Here is a 17,635-nt window from a genome sequence, read left to right as displayed (position 1 = left end):
ATCTTCTAAATTTATTTTTCTTTTTTTCTCTTTTCGTCCTTTGTTTCTTTTTTTGTTTTTCAGTATACAGATTTATACGATATTACGACTAACTCTGAAAAAATCCTCCTCCTACGTTATTTTATTTTTTTTTTTTTTTGTGTGTCACCGGATGTGATCGTGATCGAAAATCGTTTACGAGATTTCCTTCGATTCGCTTCCCATTCGAACAATTTTCACCTATCCGGTTCCCCGTCAGAACGCTGTAACCGTTTCTTTTCTCTTTCGCTCGACACGCCATACGCACACAATCTACGACATTGCTTCGCCGAGCCGGTAGCTTTTTTTACATTTACATATATACCTGTATGTATATATATATATATATATTTGTATTTAAACGCATCTATAATATGTCAAAGATCGTTATCAGTATGATACACTATCGATTATGTTTACATCGCAGAGACTTAAAAATCTACGGGATATTTCTCTGTTGCGAGTATATATACAAGGATGTTAAAAAGAATCTTTTTTTTTTAAAAACAAAATGAAAACTTATCGATACCGCGTGACGGAAACGTGTGAAATAAAGATTTTTGGAATTCGGGGATTGTAGAATCGCCGGCGAGGAGAAACAAGGAGAACGGAGCGGATAAACACGCGCCCCTAACTCGACGCGTCCCGTCTCCCTCCGATTTCGACCGGCTAAATATCCGCTACTTTATCTTAACTTAGAATCGATCGCTTTTCGAATCTATCGATACTTCGAAAGAAACAACATTCCACGCGTTCGTGGAAATTTCGATCGCATCCGCGTATTCGAACGTATACACGTCAACGAGACCAATGTCATGCGACGATCGTCGGGTTTGAAAGGTACGCTGTTTTTCGTATCAACAAAATCAAAAACTAATCGAAATACACGCGTGACACGGAACGAGCAAATGAACGCGAATCGACAAATATTAGGATATACAGGGTGCTTCCGATCTAGCGGAAAGGGGGGAACATTTACTCGAAAAACTAAGTCGAAAACGTAGAGCGTTCTATCAGCTGATCGGAAACGCCCTGTATATATGAACGTCCGTTGCTTCGCTTCAACTCGTATTCGTACGAGCTTTTGCACCTATGAAAAAGTTTGTAAAATTATATAAAAATAAGTTGCGCGTCACCAGTCTGCGGCTGTTCCCTCCTCCACGTTCTCTCTCGTCTATCGGTTAGCTAAATTTCATTCGATTTTTCCTTTGTACGCGATCGGTACGCGATCCGTTATCGATTAGCTAAGTGAAACGTGAACTTCAACGATGCGGAAAATCTCGCGGGAAGCACGTCCGCGATCTTCCGAATATACATATACATTAGCGAGTATCGTATCACGAAATTACTTTGATCTAATTATTCGGTTTCCGATTAAACGGATCTCAAGCAATTCAATTTCACTCGTGCACTCGATCGCGTACGCGCATGGACATTGCGTGACGGTGAACGTACGACAGCGAGATCGATTCCTTCGAACTACAGCCCGATTTTATCGGCTACTTTGGCGATTCTAATACTCTTTCGCGATCACAGCAAACGACGTTCGATGCCGGCCCGAAAGAATTCGTCGTTCTATGCGACGACACGAACTTTGTTTTACACGAACGCGTCGTGCTGTGACGCAGGGGCAGTCTTTCAACGATATCTATATATATTATATATATATATATCGAGGTTCAGCAAACGCGCGCATTTGTCGTCCGTTATTTATTCTTTCTATTATTATTATTAATATTATTATTAGCATTATTATTATTTGTTTTTTTGTTGTTTTTTTTTTGATTCTACGTAAAATCTCTTCGTCGATCCTATGTACACGTATGATTTCGCCGGAACGCGCGAGTCAGCCCACTGTAAACGTGAAGCGATAGGTTTGATTCGATTAGAAACGGTAGGAGATCGTCGCTGCTTCTCTTTATTTCACGGTGGAAAAGTTTTGCTGTGAATTTTGATTCGATGACACCCAAGTGGTGAACACGTCTCTACAATGACTAACTACGCATTCGTTACTACAATACTCGTCCTCCCATTCGCTGTTCGCTACCGCGGGGTTCGGACATCCGTGGCGTATACAGGCGTTAGAGGTTTGCCTCTGACCAGCCATAGTCGCCTGAGCTGCAGCGTTCACCGGCGATGGGCTCGACATCGAATCGCTCTTGGGAGGACTCGCGTGCATCATTTGTTGCTGCTGCTGTTGCTGTTGATGATGCGACTGTTGTTGCATTTGTACCTGTTGCACTTGCTGCTGCGACATCTGTGAAAATCAAAGTACCGAGGATGCGTGTAACGTGTCAATTATTAAATCAGAAAAAGAAATGGGTGGGGGGGGAGTCGTTGTCGCGTTGGCTGACCTGCATGTACTGTTGTTGCGAGACTTGTTGCTGCATATGTTGCTGCTGCGACTGCTGTTGCGGCATATGCGTCTGCGTCATCGGGTTGTTCATCAATGCCTTTAGAAAGAAGAAAATTGTTTGTTCGTACCTTTAGGGATCAAATGGAGATGAATGATTTCTACCAAACGCATGCTACCTGTTGCGTTTGTTGTTGCTGAGAATTTGTCGACATCGTTAAATGATGAGGAGATTTTTTCATTTGCATCTGTTGCGGTTGCTGTTGCTGTTGATGATGTTGATGTTGCTGCTGATGGGGATGCGAATGCGAATGTGGATGCGGATGTGAATGCGAGTGCGAATGCTGATGCTGTTGTTGAGGTGAGGGCGGTTGAGGCTGAGGACTGTATACCTGGTACGAGACGTTCCCGGCTGATCCGTTTCCGGCGTAACCACCATACGTAGCGTACTGTATTTGTTGCTGCTGTTGGGGCGAAGGCTGCTGTTGCGATTGCTGCTGTTGCTGCTCGTTCTCGGCTGCACCCTTGCTAACCAGAGACGCCCTGTACGCAGCGAGGGCCTGTAGGTACTCCTTTTTCGCGGCTTCAGTCTTCTGCTTGTAAACCTGCAACAGCCCACGTAGCCTCGTGTAACGCGTTTACCTACTAATCAACTAATCACCTGCGCCGAGGATATAAAATTCAACGGGTATTCACATTTTTATGCTCGATTTCTAAAGCATCCCACATCGAGGCCACGATCTTGGACACCTCTCCGAAACTCGCGTTTGGATTTTGTCCCTTTATCACAGCCTGCGTATCTCTGAAGAACAAAGCGTACGCGGAAACAGGCCTGTAAATAATCAACGTATGTTACATTAGATAAACCATGGAATAAAATATTGACACAAGTAAGATCGCAAGTGTGATCATTTACTTCTGCGGCTCGTTCGGATCTCTCTTTTTCTTTTTCTTCTGAGCTTTCGATTTCCTTTGATTTTTCGCTCCGCCGTCGGTCGGTTCCGGCGAGGGTCGTTTGTTTCCCGTGATCTAAAGAAAGAACGTTTTCTCGTATTTGCTGTTCGCGTCGCGTCGAACAAACAATCGGTCGCGACTGGATTTTTCAAACGGGACTTACCATTCCGGGATGAGGCGTGCTGTCGTCGCTATCCTCGGAAGTGGTGGTATTGTTGTTCGCTTCGGGAACGTTACTCGATTGTATAGCGGCAGTGCCACCGCCCGTTGAACTCCTATACTGCACCTGTTGCTGCTGCAACTGCTGCTGTTGTTGCTGCTGCTGCTGCTGTTGTTGGGAGTGCATATACTGCATATGCTGTTGCATCTGAGCTTGTTGCTGCTGCTGTTGTTGTTGAAGCATCATCATCTGTTGATTACCGTGTTGCTGTCGCGGAGAGTTCATGTTCGCGTATGAATTCTGTGAGTTACTGTACGTCGAACTATAACGAAACAGAGAAAAATCAGGATCAGTTAGGGGCTGGTTCGATGAACGTGGCTCGTGTGATCGGCGCAATGATCGATCAGGCTACTATACACCATCCGGTTTTAAAAATTTTCCTTCCGCTCGTAAGCAAGGCGTGTGTACACCCCAGGCCGGCTTTCTCGGTTGGTCCTTACGAAAAAGCACGGTCGCGGGATCGTTCATAGGACTCACCTCACGCTGATTGGCTGTATCGAGTGGTCTTGTTGTTGGAGGTAGAGGGATTGCTGATATCCACCTGGATCGAGATTCAATCCGTCCGGAGATTGTTGGACACCGGCTGGTTGCATCATCTACGAAAAACGGTTGAAAAGGAATTCGAACGAGGATAGGTGAAAGGACGAGCACCGTGTTCGTTCGTGTTCTCTCGAGAAGCTTTTTCGTCGTTTAAACGAAACATACCTGAGTCTGGTAACCGTGCATCGCATCGTGCTGTTGTTGTTGTTGCTGCTGTTGCTGCTGCTGTTGTTGCTGTTGCCGTTGCTGGGATTGTTGCTGTTGCGACTGTTGCTGCTGCTGTTGATGCTGATGCGAGTGAGTATGAATCGTCGGAATATCGAAATCCTCGTCGCCGAAACTGGGCGTGTGAAACGTCTGCGAAGAAAAGTCGAGGACTGCCAATTTGTTCGGCGATCGAAAGCTATCGCGAGTGCAATCGGCAACGGAAATCCCATCGTAACGTTCTCCGTCTTGTCCGGTCTATCCGATACCGTCCGCATCTTCCTTTTTTCCGTGCATCGGTTCCACCGGAACCAGGACCAGATGCACGGTGACCGGCGTCGTATCGTACGAAATCCTTTTAGCGATTTATTCCGTTTCGGAGCTAGGAGCTAGGAGCGGTGAACGAGGATCACGGAGCTGTGAGCGGGGAAGCGGGGGGAAAATACATTTGCCGTGCGCAACGTGCCGGGCCACGGGGAATAAAAGTTTTTAAATTGGATTTAATAGCGTCAGAAATTTTCCTTTGAAGGAACGTACTTGTGCCTATTGATCGAGTACACCTCTGCCTCCCTTTCCCCCCTGTCACCCCCGGCCCCCCACGGTCCTCCCTCTTTACCCTTCCTCATCATCCACCCTTTCCCTCTCCCAGGCCCATCGCGCGCGTTACCCCTTACCTCGCGATGTTTCTCTTACTCTATCCGTGTCCCTCTGTCTCCTTCTCACCGTACGGCTCCCCCTTTCGCCGCGCTTCACCGCCCTTCGCCCCCGTAACGTCCAGCCGCCAACCATGTGTACGCGTACCCGTTCTATTTTAGCTACTCCTACACCTCCTACTCCATCGCGCACCCTTCCCCCACGTGCCCCCTCGCACCAACTCCTCCGCCTCTTCCTCATCCTTTTGCCGCCCTTTCCATCTCCGAATCGACTACGCGTCTATCCATCTTCTTCCTCCACTGCTTTCAAACTTTTCTTTCTCTCCTCCCGTACGCCACCCTATCCCTCGTCCCTCTGTCTTTCCTTTTCTCTCTTCCTCCTCCTCCTTCTCCACGTTCCCGTTCCCCCTTGCTCTTGCCCATACCTCTACCTGTATACCCGTACCCGCAGCACCCATACCCATACTCTCTATCATCCCTATTCCCGTACCCATACCCGGTGTGCACCCTCGCGGCTTCCCCGTGTTCTCCGGTTATCCGGCAATAGCAAGATAGTCCTATCTCCGCAACCCCGTTGATTCTCGTTCCGTTCTTTATCCGCGGGCAAAGTGGTTCGAGTGGGTCGGGCTTGCCCACGGGCTCGAACCGGCGCCCGTTCTCCACATCTCAACTTACCGTTTCAGAAGAACCCGTGGCCAGACCCTTTCGAGGAGAAAATCCGTCGATAACTTCGATCTCGTCGATCGGAATAAGGGTATCGAACATCTCGTATCCCTTCCTACACGCATCGAGGACGCGCGTTCGCTGTCCACGATGCATCCTCCACGCGTTTTCAGAAAGAAACGCGGTATACGGTGAGAAAAGATCGCGGTCCGGCGTAAAAACTTCATAGAAGCGGACACGAACGAACGATGCCACAAGGGGAAAGGGTGTTTCATTGTCGAGGATGTAGGTTCGGTGGTACAGAGGAACGAACAGAGTCGCGAAACGACAAAGGGACACGAGACGGGATAGCCCCGCCATCGGTGGATCACGATAAACGCGAATCAATCGTTAAATGTGTTTAACACTCACCTGATCAGCCATGGCGTAGCCGTGATGGTGATAGGATGCCGGGTGATGATGCTGCGGTACGTTCAACGAAAAGTCAAGGTTCTCGTTTCTCTGAAACAAATGGAAAGCAAAGGTTTCGCGGTTAACGATAAACGAATCGAAAAACGGATGAAATTCACGGTTTAAGAACTCGCGGCTATCGATCATTCGTGGATCGTTGGTCATTGAACGATCTCATCGGTTTCTCACGTTCTCTCCTCGTTGTCCCCGCGACGAAACATCCTCGTTCCGTTCGAAAGGAGGAACTGGCACCGATCCCTGGGCCAGGGTTTATCGGAAACGTAGCTAAAGTGCATCCCGTCCAATCTTCGCGGCGCCATTCTCTGCTCGATCCGCGAGCTATTCGCGCGGTTTAACCGCGGATCCGCGAGTTGCGCCTCGCGCCCCCTGTTCTTCGGTCAACGACCCCCAGGAGCCGGCAAACGCGCGGCTTGCCCGATTCGATTCTACCTCCATCCGTCCCGTCCATCGTCTAATCTAATCTCTCTCTCTCTCTCCTCGAAAAATCACCTAATTTCCTGCGTTCTGAAACATCTCTTCGTTGTAAACGCGACTTTGTACAAACGTTACGTACGACCACGTTTCCTTACCACTTTGATTCTCCCACCCCCGCTTACGGTGCCGCTACTACCACTACTACCATCGCCGCTACCACCACCACCGTCGCCACCTCCACCACCTGCCCTTAACGAAGCACGTTGTTCGCGTTCCTCGACGGTCATCGACCCCCGTACGCGTTTCCTTCCAATTTATCCGATTCGAAAGATCCTTGAATCCTGCTGGCGCAAGATAACGTTTCCAAGCAAAAATCTATTTTCTCGAAAACGATCCTCTTCCTTCATCTTCCGCGGGCTACGATCGGTCCCCTTCGGCCCGTTTACCGACCGCCCGGTTGATTCGACGAGGAATCGACAAATCGTAAGCGTAACGAACGAGGGATAGTAAGAAAGGGGCGGCAAAGAAAAGAAGGAAAGGTGCGCACGGTGTTACTTTTTCCGAGAGGAGACGCAACAGCAGGCAAGCAGGCGAACGGGCAGGTAAGCGAGCAGGAGGGCCAGCAACGGTTGGAAGGGAGGAGGGAAGCAAGCAAGCAGGCAGGCAGGCAAGCGAGCAGGCAGGTAGGTAGGTAGGTTGGTAGGTAGGTAGGTAGATAGTTGGGTAGACGGGTAAGCGAGCAGCCAGGCAGACAAGCAGGTAGGTAGGTTGGTAGGTAGGTAGGTAGACAGGTCTGAACAGACGGTCGAGCAAGAAAAACGAAATTGAGTCGAAACAAGGGATACATGTCATCGGGAAAAGACTTACGATGCGAATCCTCCGATTATTCCGAACGATACACTTGGATCGTTCGAGCTGCTAGAACGCGAGTATAACCGTCACGGTTATTAGTAATTAGTTCGTTATATAGCCGGTCTCGTTCGGTGGATCCTTTAATTTTCGACACTGCCACGCGTATAGCGAATTTGTAGAAACCCGTATCGCCAGGCAACTGGAACGGCTAAGAGTTTCCTTTCGACGAAAGGTTAAACTCCGATTATGATCGTTCAACGTGCCCACCGTACAACTCCGACTTGCGTCCAACCAACGTATCCCTCTTCCTACCGGCTATACGATTTCTCCTTCCGACAATTTTTCCCTAAAATCGAACAACGATCGGCCGAAACCTGAAACATTGTTCGTTAAACGTTAACGCGAAACACAGATAAGAAGAGGAAAAAAAAGGTGAAGGTAGGGGAGGGAAGAAGGAGCCGGGACAAGGGAGCAGGGATTTATGGCAGGAACGGTGGAAGAATAAAGCGAAAGCTAGAGATCCGATAGATATACACGAACGAGTCTCTTACTCGATGTAACCGATGTTAAACCTGTTCTTCGTCGCGGCTCCCTTCCCTCCGCCTCTTCGATCCTAGCCCGTTCGTTTCTACACCGTCATTCTACTCGACGATTACCGTCATCGGTAATCCGTGGTCTGTTCATTCTTTTCCTTCATTTACGAACTCTTTCGTAAACTCGCGGCCCGTGTTTTGCGGTTACGTTATCGTTTACGAATAACGAAAAGCGGAAGAACCATACCCCTCGTTGTTACACCGATCTCCGACGCAGTAAAATGACCGAACACGAGGAGTTCGAAGATTTAATTAATTCGAATTAATAGATAGGTATACTTTCGGAGGGGAAAGTTAAATAATTACATGTTTTCCTAACGCCAACTCCCACCTGTAAACGCGTTTCGATATTCAAAACGATTCGAAATCGATTTCGTTCGAGAATCGGCGTCGTTGTTGGTAAATTGAACGCGACTATCGATAGATGGCGCCAGCGCCATCTTGAAAGAAAACAATCACGGTGAAACGACGAGGGGACCGTAACCTAATACGATGCGCGTTTACTCGGATCTTTGAGGAATCAGGCGAGAGATCACAAAGAATTAATAATCTATCGATCGAAATTATCGATTGGTCAATCACTTACCGTTGGGACGAGGAACCAACGACTCGGTACAGCGAAATCCAGGTTACCGAGTGCACGTGCGACGTGCGAAGCACCGCGTGTACCGTTAGCGCACTACGCTCGCTAGTTTGTTTTCAACAACGCTCACGCGTTCCTTCCAAGACTGACTCGGTTCGAGAATAAAGATCTCTGAAAAATCGAGCTTCGATCGAGGGAAAACGGTCGCGATACCTCGATCGTTCGCACGCGTCCACACTTGCCAGCGAAATGTACACACGTTTCCACGATACCACCACGCGTTCGACACGACACTTAGCGACGCGACACGATTTCACCCGACGTGGATCGGCACGGTTAAACGGTAACAGGTACAACTCGCGGTTCGATCGAGATTAAAAGCCCGCGTAACGCCAACTATTTTCAATCGCTGCGCAACGTATACTTTTAACGTGTAACGCACTCTAACCGTGGCGTAACTCGTGACAGCGTGGCAAAACGACGCGCGCTCCTCGCGGCGGCCGGCGCGGGAATGATTAAAGGAGGTTCATTTTGTGGCACGCACCGATGGAGGGGATGAATCTCGCGACAGGGGAGTGGACGCGCGCGCTCCCTGTCGTACGTACGATACAAAAGGATACGATGCAACCGCGACACGGCCGATCGAAAAAAATACTCTCTGTAAACTTAACGAGAAAGCAGCATTAGTATTTTCTTATACGTTACTTTCTTACTCTTGCTTTCTTTCGACTTCCCGTTTTCCGATGGTTCATGCATCCCCGATGACAAGGGCACGAACGAGCTCCGATCGCGTCGCGCGACACGTGTTCGAACGGCGCGTAAGTTTCGCTTAAAAAGCCCCTCGTGGATGTAAAAAGCAATGTATTCTTACAGATGCATACGATCTCTTAAAACAGAAACGACAAACAACCGCGGAGCCGCTTCCGTGCCCTCTGTTCGAGGCGATTAATCGCGTTTAACGAGATTCTGAAACGGTCAGGTTAAACGTAATCATTTTCTCGCCTATTTCTCGTGGAATATTATTTCGGAATCGCGTCGAATCACGCGAATAGCATTCGTGTTTTGTGGCCCAGATAACGAGCTGCGAACGCAACGCCGGAGAAGAAAGGGGTCGGTCGGAGGGCGGCAGCGAGGCGGAGGGGTACCCGCGAAGTAGAGAGAGGCAAGGGGGGAGCATTCACGGCGAGGAGAAGGGAGAAGATCGGGGCTAGGGGGACGGCGAGGGGTAAGAGTACGCGCGAGAACGGGGCAAACGGGGGAGAGAGTGAGAGTGAGGGTGCAGAAGGAGGGGGGATTGGTGCACGATCGAAAGGGGCCGGTGGCGCAATGAACGGAGCAAAGAGGACTCGCGACGCGTGACGCGCGCGCGGTCAAACGACGACAAAAGGGACCCACCGAAAAAAAAACCAAATCCAACTTGCGATCTAGATTCGTGTCCCGATCGAAAGGAGAAGAAAGAACTTCTCGTAAACGCGAAACAACCTTCTCAGAGATTCCTGATTCGAAGGAAACTGACAATCTGATCGGAATTACTCGCGTTATCCTACCGCCACTCGGTTACACGAATATTTCAAGAAAGTAGGACATCGGAGTATATAAAGAGTCGTTACGTTCCCGTGAAAGGTGGCTTTAATTTCAGTGACATTCCAATCGCATTAACGCATATTCCCGCGGCGAGCGCCGAGCGACCATCCATTAGAAACGTTTGCCCCGAGATGCTTGTTTTCCGATCGATTCCCTTCCTCTCTCGATGCAAATAAAAAGAACGATCGATCGTTGTTAGCAGGAATGTTTTTTTCTTCGCTTTTCTATTCCTAACCGATCGAAAGACACGAGGGCGAAAACAAGGAGGTCGGAGTGAAACGGTGTTGCAAAGAATCCGCGTTGGTTGACGCCGGGCCGTGCCGCGCCGCGCCGTCCCGATCGATATTCTCTCGCGGGACGGTCGAGCGCTGTTTCTCCGCTTCGGAGAACGGGAACGAGCTATCCTCGAATCCCGAATCTCGAATCGGAATACATGTATAAACCCAATCTGTTCCCTTTATTTCTCGATCGATCGACTTATACCCCGGTGCTACAAGATAAACCGAATTTTCTAGTACCGATTTCCTTACCGAGGCGATCGGCAGTTAGGCAAGTTAAAACAATAAAGTGGTAAGAAAATAAATCAAAGTAACGATCGAATCGACGATGATACGATATTACCCGTCTCGATTCTTCTTCTTCTTCTTCTTCTTCCTCCTCTTTTCTACGGATCCATTAACAGTGTTTTTCAACGTCTCGAACAAATGTTGATTTTACAAATTTCTTTGGAGGTACGTTTACACAGCCGATAATCGCCGGAGGCTTATCGCGAAACCACCATTTTCTCTGCTAGCCGCTCGACAAATTCCACGTTTTTCCCATGTATTTGCACTTTCGCGTTTCTCCCTGCCCGCCCACCCCACCACGATGCATCGCGAATAATCGCGCAACTCGCGAAAGCCTTTCGTCTTTGTCCCGCGTACGCTCGATTCGCATTATCCTGAAACCTTAAACCGGTTTTACTTATTACGCGAGCGTCCGCTTATCTCTCATAGATCTTTTATTACCAGCCACGGTAAGAGAACGTTTCTCCGTTCCCCCGTGATCTGCTTCCCTCGCGGGTTTCTTCCATCTACCTAGGATCGAGTTGTTCCCTAGGTTAGCAAGCGGTACCACGCGGAAGACGAATTTTTCCTCGTCGAAATAGCAGCGACCCCGTTCGAGTTTCGATTCATCGAGAAAGGACTAAGCGGTGGAGAAAAGCGGAAAAGGGTTGACGGGAACAAAGGCGAACGCCGAGATTCTGCGCCACGATCACGTGACCTTTTGACCGTAGGAAATTCTTCGGATAAACGAGCTTTCGGTCGTAACGCCGACCAAGAAGGGAGCAACAAGTGTGAATCTTGTCTACCCTGTGGATCGGACCGTTCTTAGCTTTCCTCTCTGCTTTTCTACACCTTCTCACCCTGTCCTTCTTCCTCCAACTCCCTCCTCTTTCTCACGCTTTATACACACCCCCACTGTCCCACCCTCCCTCTTTTACTTATCTATTACCCTTCCCTAACGCGCGCGCGCGTTCACCTTTAACAATACGAACGTGTTGTTGCTACTTTGCCGATCCATTCTTTGCAAGGAATCGCGACAAATCGGTTGAGAAGCGAAAGGAACACGGCCGATCGTCTGGTAATTGTAAGACTGACCGAGCTGTCTCGAAACTGTTAAAGGGTACCATGTACGATTTTCCCAGTGTCGGCCCGATCGTTGACTCGAAGAAACTCGGATCGTACTCGCGTCGCGCAATCGTCGAACGCGATAGAATACTCGGTGGAAACGAAATGGGCGCGATAGGATACGCTGCTACGGCAATGAATAATGGACTGCTAGCGAAATACGTCGAGACATAAATATTGTATCTGGAGCGCTATATATTATACGTATCGAATACATTATCTACGTATAGATCGTTCTCCGTTCTCCTGGTTCCTATCTGATCGAGATCGTTGCCATGGAAATGCGTGTACACGATTCGATGCGACTCGATCCGATCGAAATTTCTACCTACAAACCGTCGCGTCGCGGATACTTCTTCTTCTTTCTCGCCTTTTTAATTTCATGTATACGATCAGTAGCAAGTTTTCCAACGACCCGTACGGGTACTCGTCCCGTTCGGTGGTCGAGTGGGCCGCGAGGAAACGTAATCATTCGCAATCTCGCGTAGGACCGCTTCGAAACTCCGGCAAGGAATTTATTAAAGTTTGACTAAGTTGCTTTACAAAGTTTCAGCCCGGTGCACCGAGGTACCGGGGGTAACGGGGTACCGACGATAGAAGCGGGGATCGGGAGATCCTATATAACCGGCGATCGGGCCGCGGAGGGCGAATCAGAGGCACCAGAGGGGTTTACAAACAAGGAAACGGAGGGGAATCTCCTCTCGAAAAAGCGGGACGAGATGGAGAAGGGGGGCAAAGGTGGTGGGTTCGAGAGGGACGGGAAACGGTCGGGCGGTCGGGACGGTCGAGACCGGTCGGAAACGGTCGAATGAGGGACGAGGATGATGGTGACGGCGAAGAAAGAGAAACGGGTGGTGGAGGAGACAGAGGTGAACGAAGCGCACCGGAGGATGGACGAGGGGATGAGAGGAAGGTGAAACGAATAGACGGGACGGGACGAGACGAGACGAGACGAGACGAGACGAGACGAGGGGTGGTGGGCGGTCGACAGGCGGGGGTGGTACGAACAGGAAGGGAGAAACCGGGAGGTGGGGGCGGATGGTACGAGGAGAACAGAGAGGGAGGCTCCGTGGAGGTGGAGGAGATGGAGGAGGGTAAAGTTACTTTCCCGGAGAAATAAAAGTTAATGGAGTTCCCTACCTCCTCGTCCCTCTACCTCCACCGTCTTTTTCTTCTCTTCCATCTCCTCGCCGCCGTACAACTTTCACGAAAGTTATTATATCTTAATTTACTATTGAACATTATCTGAAATTTCTCCGACGTTTCCGTTTTAATGCATTACGGAGTACCAACGAAAAATATATTGCCTCCTCGGACTAGCTCGAGAAAACGGGCGTAGAATTCTCCTCGGGTTTATCGCGAGAAACAAAATATCTGGTAGTTGATGAATATTTTTTTACCGAGGCTACCCCGAAGCGTTACCCTCGCTAAACGAAACGATTGAAAATTCGATCCCTTACGTTAAGTCAGCTAAGCGATCGAATAACCCCGTTTATCCAGAATTTGTTCGGTAACGTGGATCGTGTCAACGACCTTGCGCAGTCACAACGTGGCCTCGATATCTTGTCCACGATAGAAACGAAAGGACCGGTCTCTCTTTTACTAAGCTATACTTTTAGCATCCTAGCCGGTTCCTCCTATAACCGAGCACACTGATATATCCTTCTATCTCCCTTTTTCCTCTCTCCCTCGATGGCTGTCCGTTCTTTTTCTACCCTATCCTCGTTTCCATTCTTATTCGCGATTCCCGCTTTCCTTCTCCTTCCTACCCCGTCGTTTCGTTTTTTCGAGTCCCCCTTTCCCTCGCTTTGATTTACGACCATAAGTTGTAATATTTGCGCCACTATTGTATGGTAATACGCACGGCAAAAAATATGTTAATGGTTGCCATAAAGAAGATATACAACATATGTACGTATCCCATTTCGAGGCATATACATACTCGGTGGACGTAAAACTACGCTCCCATCCCTGCCTCCAGTCTTCCTTTCGTTTTCCTTCGAACGCGACCTTTTCCCTTCACCTCCCCGACCTTCTCTCTTCTATTACCACCGCCGCAACTCTCTTCCCTTCGATCCCTGTCTTCGGAACAATCCACGTTTTATGCCTTAGGAACAGTGTTTCTCTTAAATACTCGAATGGTCGATGAAAATTCCAGGATCGAGGGAAAGGTACCAAGGCCCGTTCTTCCTAGACGTTTCCCTTTCTTTCCCATAACTCGAACAATTCCAATAGTCGTTAATCTGGCGGAAACTTTTGGAAAACTTGCGCGTTATTGCAGGTACAGGGGCGGGCCCCTGTAGGATGAACGGGCGCTAGCGGAAGACGGGAAGGAAGAGCGGAAGAGCAAAGAGAGAAAATGAGACTAGACGACGGGGGTGAGGGAAAGAGAAGATAAAGATGGGTAGGTGGGTAAGCGAAGAATAAGAAGAAGAAGAAGCGTATTTGATAGGAGGTGGAGAAAAGCAGGTGGGGTAGGGAGTATGCCAGGGCAGATTGCACGGGGCGATGCGACTGCAGGAGAGCCGAGAGACTGAGAGAGAAGAGAGAACGGGGAACGGGAACCGGTGTGCCGAGGTAAGTTAAATAAACTTGTTTAGTTTCGCGGAAACTTTTGCCGGGCCATTGTATTCGACTGCCTCGCTGTCGAGTTTGCTCCGAAACTTTCGGATACGAACAAACTCGCTTCTCCGTTACGCTTTATTCCCTTGCTTTACCAAGTCGCTACCTAAGGTTACCTGCAACACTTTTCTCCCCTCGATATTCTCGTTATTCCTTCGCGTTATCTACACCTGACGGCTGCTCGTCGATCGGTCCTCATCGAACGAAGGAACGATGGAAATCTTAACCGAAACCAGAGATCCGATCGGTATTCGCCACTCGATTCCCGTACGGTCGCGTACGGTGTTATTCACCGCGAACCTTTTCCTTCTCGCTGTTTTCCCTATTCCCGTCGACCGCGTGTAAAATCCGATCGGAAATAAAATCGGGCAAAGTGCCCCGTCGTTGGTGTGGCAGTAGACCGAATAGCTTATTGATTTAACGAGAGAGAAAGAGACGGAGACAAGGGGGAAGAGGTGAAGAGAGATAGAGGCGAAAGAGAAACAGGAGGAAAGCAAGCACAGCGAAACTCGAGGTGGCTAGGGGGTCGCGAGCGAGCGAGCGAGCGAGGGTGGGTTGGCTGGAGAAGTTTGCGGGTGGATAGGGTGAGGGGAGAGATGGGTAACGCCGAGTAGGCTAGGCAAAGAAGGGGGAGGCAGAAGGGGTGCAGTCGCGAGTTGGCTGGTTCGCGAGGTCGGGAACGCGAATTGGAAAGAGTAGGGTGAAAGGGGTTAAGGTGGAGTAAGATAGGCTCGGGAAGAACAAGGGACACGGATGTCGATGCACAGGAATACGAAACAGGGAACCGTAAAGAAAATCCAGCCGAACGAAAGGAATCCGTGAATCTATTCTCGTTAATTAATTCGTCGTGAAAATTGATTGTTCGCGTTGGTCCTCTACTTGGGACGTTCGTCGCGGCTTGAACCGCGAGTATCGACCGATACGATTCGAGAGAAAGGAGTACAAACAACGAACTCGGGCATCGAGAGAGAAGAAGATCGTTGTTAAATTGATCAAAGATCGAAAGTCGCGAATTCGTAAGAGAGTAAGTATCACAGCCAACTGGTTGAACGATACGGTGTTCGCTCGAATGGTCATTGGCCGATCAACAAGTGGCTCATGATTTTGTCAGTGGCTTTGCTACCGACTACCTCGTAGCCCGCTGGCCAACCTAGCCGGCCCGTTTCGGCCCGGCCCGAACCGACCCGTCCACCGCGTCCGGTTACCCGATGCGGTCTACCGCTAAAACGCACTCACCGCCGGCTTTAGTTCTGTCCTCCCGTATCATTCCCACTCGGTCCTTATCGACAAACTGTTCGGACCATTGATGTTTTAATCGGATCTCATCGATCCGATAGATCGATCCCTTTGCTGGGACTTCGACTCCACCCAAATCGTCGAAATCGCAGAAAGAATTCGAACCACGAAAGTGCACCTCCTTTTTTCCTTCAATTTCGATTCGCGTTTCCACGCAATACTCGCAACTCGTCGCGATTCGTTTCGTTTTTGCACAGAAACTCAGAAACAAGAGAGTGAAAAAGGGGGGAAACGGAAGGGTGGGTCGAGGGTGTAGCAGGTAGAGGGAAGAAGCTGGAACGAGGTTGGTCGACAGGAGAGCGAGGGTGTTTGGGACGGGGGAACCGAGGAGAAGCAAGGGTGTCCAGGGAAGGAGGCGAAGACGGAACAGCGAGTAAAGCATAGAAACATCGAGTGGCGAACAGAAGGAGGTAAACATTTTGTTTTCATTAAACAGCAAGCTCTTATCCAAACGCGTCGCGATAAGCGAATTCAATTACCAACGTTCGTTAGAACGAATTTACTTAGCGAGCTCGCAAACACGGAGGCGCAATTGCCGTTTCAACGCGACGGATACACGTAAACGCGAAATGCGGCTGATACGTACTCACGCTCCGCTCGGACGCTCTTTCATGCCATTTTAATCAGAGTTCGTTCCTTCTTTGACGAGTATCCGCTCCCCCTGGGGGTACGTCGTACGGTTTCTTTCGATCGCGAAGAGGATCGAAACAAGGAAAGGAGGAACCGCGTCGAAATACGGGCGGAATTCGACCGCGTGTTTTCCCACGAGAAGCGTCCGAAACGTTTCGATCTTATCCCTTCTCAACGGAAATAAATGTTTCCTATCCATCGGAGATCGACGAGCATCGGTAGACGATCGCGAAGGAATCGCTTCGTGCTTAATCTCGATTCACCCTCATGCTCGACGATCGACGATTCTTTCTGGCTTACGCGCGATCGTCGATCGTAGATCGATCGAGTATAAAAGAAAAAGGTATCGCGGTCGAAAGGACTGACCTTGTAAGAGAACTGGTCGAACATTCTGCATACGTCTACGTCGTTGCCAAGAATCGTGTAACCGGCATCCATGCTGTCCCGACGTTTCTTCTCGCTGCCTGGAACGAGGCTTCCGTCAGTGAAAATCGATCGTCGGAACGACAGAAAAGGTATCGTTTCGAGACAGTACCGAACAAACTGATCGCGATCGCACCGACTATGCCGTCGCTCATCGTCCCGCGGCTTTTACCGTCGTGGTCGGTTCGCTGCTCTCGCCACCCTGTCCACCCCTTCCGTTTCCCCTTTTTCCTGGGAAAGCCTCCTTACTCCTCTTTCTCTCTCTCTCTCTCTCTCTCTTTCTCTCACCCTTTCTACGCACGATTCTTTTTTTCGATACTAAACCACCGATCCCGAATCGATGATCCGATCGATCGATCGGTTATGTGCGCTTGCGTGTCAAAATACGCGGGCGCACACGCTCGTCCCTTCGACTCCACTTTCATGAAACTTAATCGAATTAATCGCGAGAACATCGACGACCAGAGTGTACAGGGTGCCAGGGAGATTCGCGTGTAAAGACGCGACGATCGTTTGCACTTTCGCAAACACGCGCCTGTTGGTTCTTTCGAGAGAGAAGAAGAAGAAAAAAAAAGAAAGCACAACCCTACCCTCTTCGTTCGAGCGAACCACAAGATCTACCCCCTCGGAAACTCTCCGTTACACCGTCGCTTTCTTTCTTTTCTTATCTCAGTTCGTCGAAAGGAACAGGGTAGAGAATCGGTGACGTTAATTCGCGTGCATTCGATGACGTTCGTCGGTTTTTCTTGGCCCACGATCGCGACCGACCGAGTATCGGATTCTCTTTCGTCCGCTGAAAAGCCGGACCACGTGGACGAAACGCGTTTAGCGTCCACCAGCGTCGCCTCGCTCTCAAATCTATTTCCTTCTAACCACCTAACACCGGCCGCGA

The 17,635-nt window shown here is 49.5% G+C and overlaps 1 protein-coding gene across 3 annotated transcripts; it reads right to left on the bottom strand.

Moving 5' to 3' along the window:
• Positions 1-93: 93 nt before the first annotated feature.
• Positions 94-17,003, bottom strand: LOC114875951 (TOX high mobility group box family member 4-like). Of its 3 annotated transcripts, none has more exons than XM_029186848.2 (11): positions 16,856-17,003; positions 16,687-16,784; positions 6,017-6,106; positions 4,251-4,442; positions 4,023-4,141; positions 3,489-3,807; positions 3,288-3,400; positions 3,068-3,203; positions 2,551-2,976; positions 2,373-2,471; positions 94-2,275 (listed from the first exon to the last, which is right to left on the bottom strand). In XM_029186848.2, the coding sequence occupies exons 1-11, from the start codon at positions 16,896-16,898 to the stop codon at positions 1,937-1,939; spliced, it is 1,974 nt and encodes a 657-aa protein (XP_029042681.2). In that variant the 5' UTR covers positions 16,899-17,003; the 3' UTR covers positions 94-1,936. The 3 variants fall into 3 exon arrangements, with proteins under 3 accessions (XP_029042681.2, XP_029042683.2, XP_029042684.2); XM_029186850.2 differs by having other exon boundaries at positions 2,764-2,976; XM_029186851.2 differs by lacking the exons at positions 16,687-16,784; positions 16,856-17,003 and adding an exon at positions 8,522-8,605.
• Positions 17,004-17,635: the final 632 nt, after the last annotated feature.

The sequence above is a fragment of the Osmia bicornis genome, chromosome 11 (assembly GCF_907164935.1).
Source record: "Osmia bicornis bicornis chromosome 11, iOsmBic2.1, whole genome shotgun sequence".
Lineage (NCBI taxonomy): Eukaryota > Metazoa > Arthropoda > Insecta > Hymenoptera > Megachilidae > Osmia > Osmia bicornis.
Note: the sequence above shows the minus strand (reverse complement) of the source record. Positions and strands in the feature narration are given on the sequence as shown.

Coding starts and splice junctions, on each gene's coding strand:
- LOC114875951 (XM_029186848.2), bottom strand. CDS start 16,898: ATGAGCGACGGCATAGTCGGTGCGATCGCGATCAGTTTGTTCG. Junction 6,107..16,686: donor TCGACCAGTTCTCTTACAAG/GTCAGTCCTTTC, acceptor CATTTGTTTCAG/AGAAACGAGAACCTTGACTT. Junction 3,808..4,022: donor ATACAGCCAATCAGCGTGAG/GTGAGTCCTATG, acceptor GTTTCGTTATAG/TTCGACGTACAGTAACTCAC.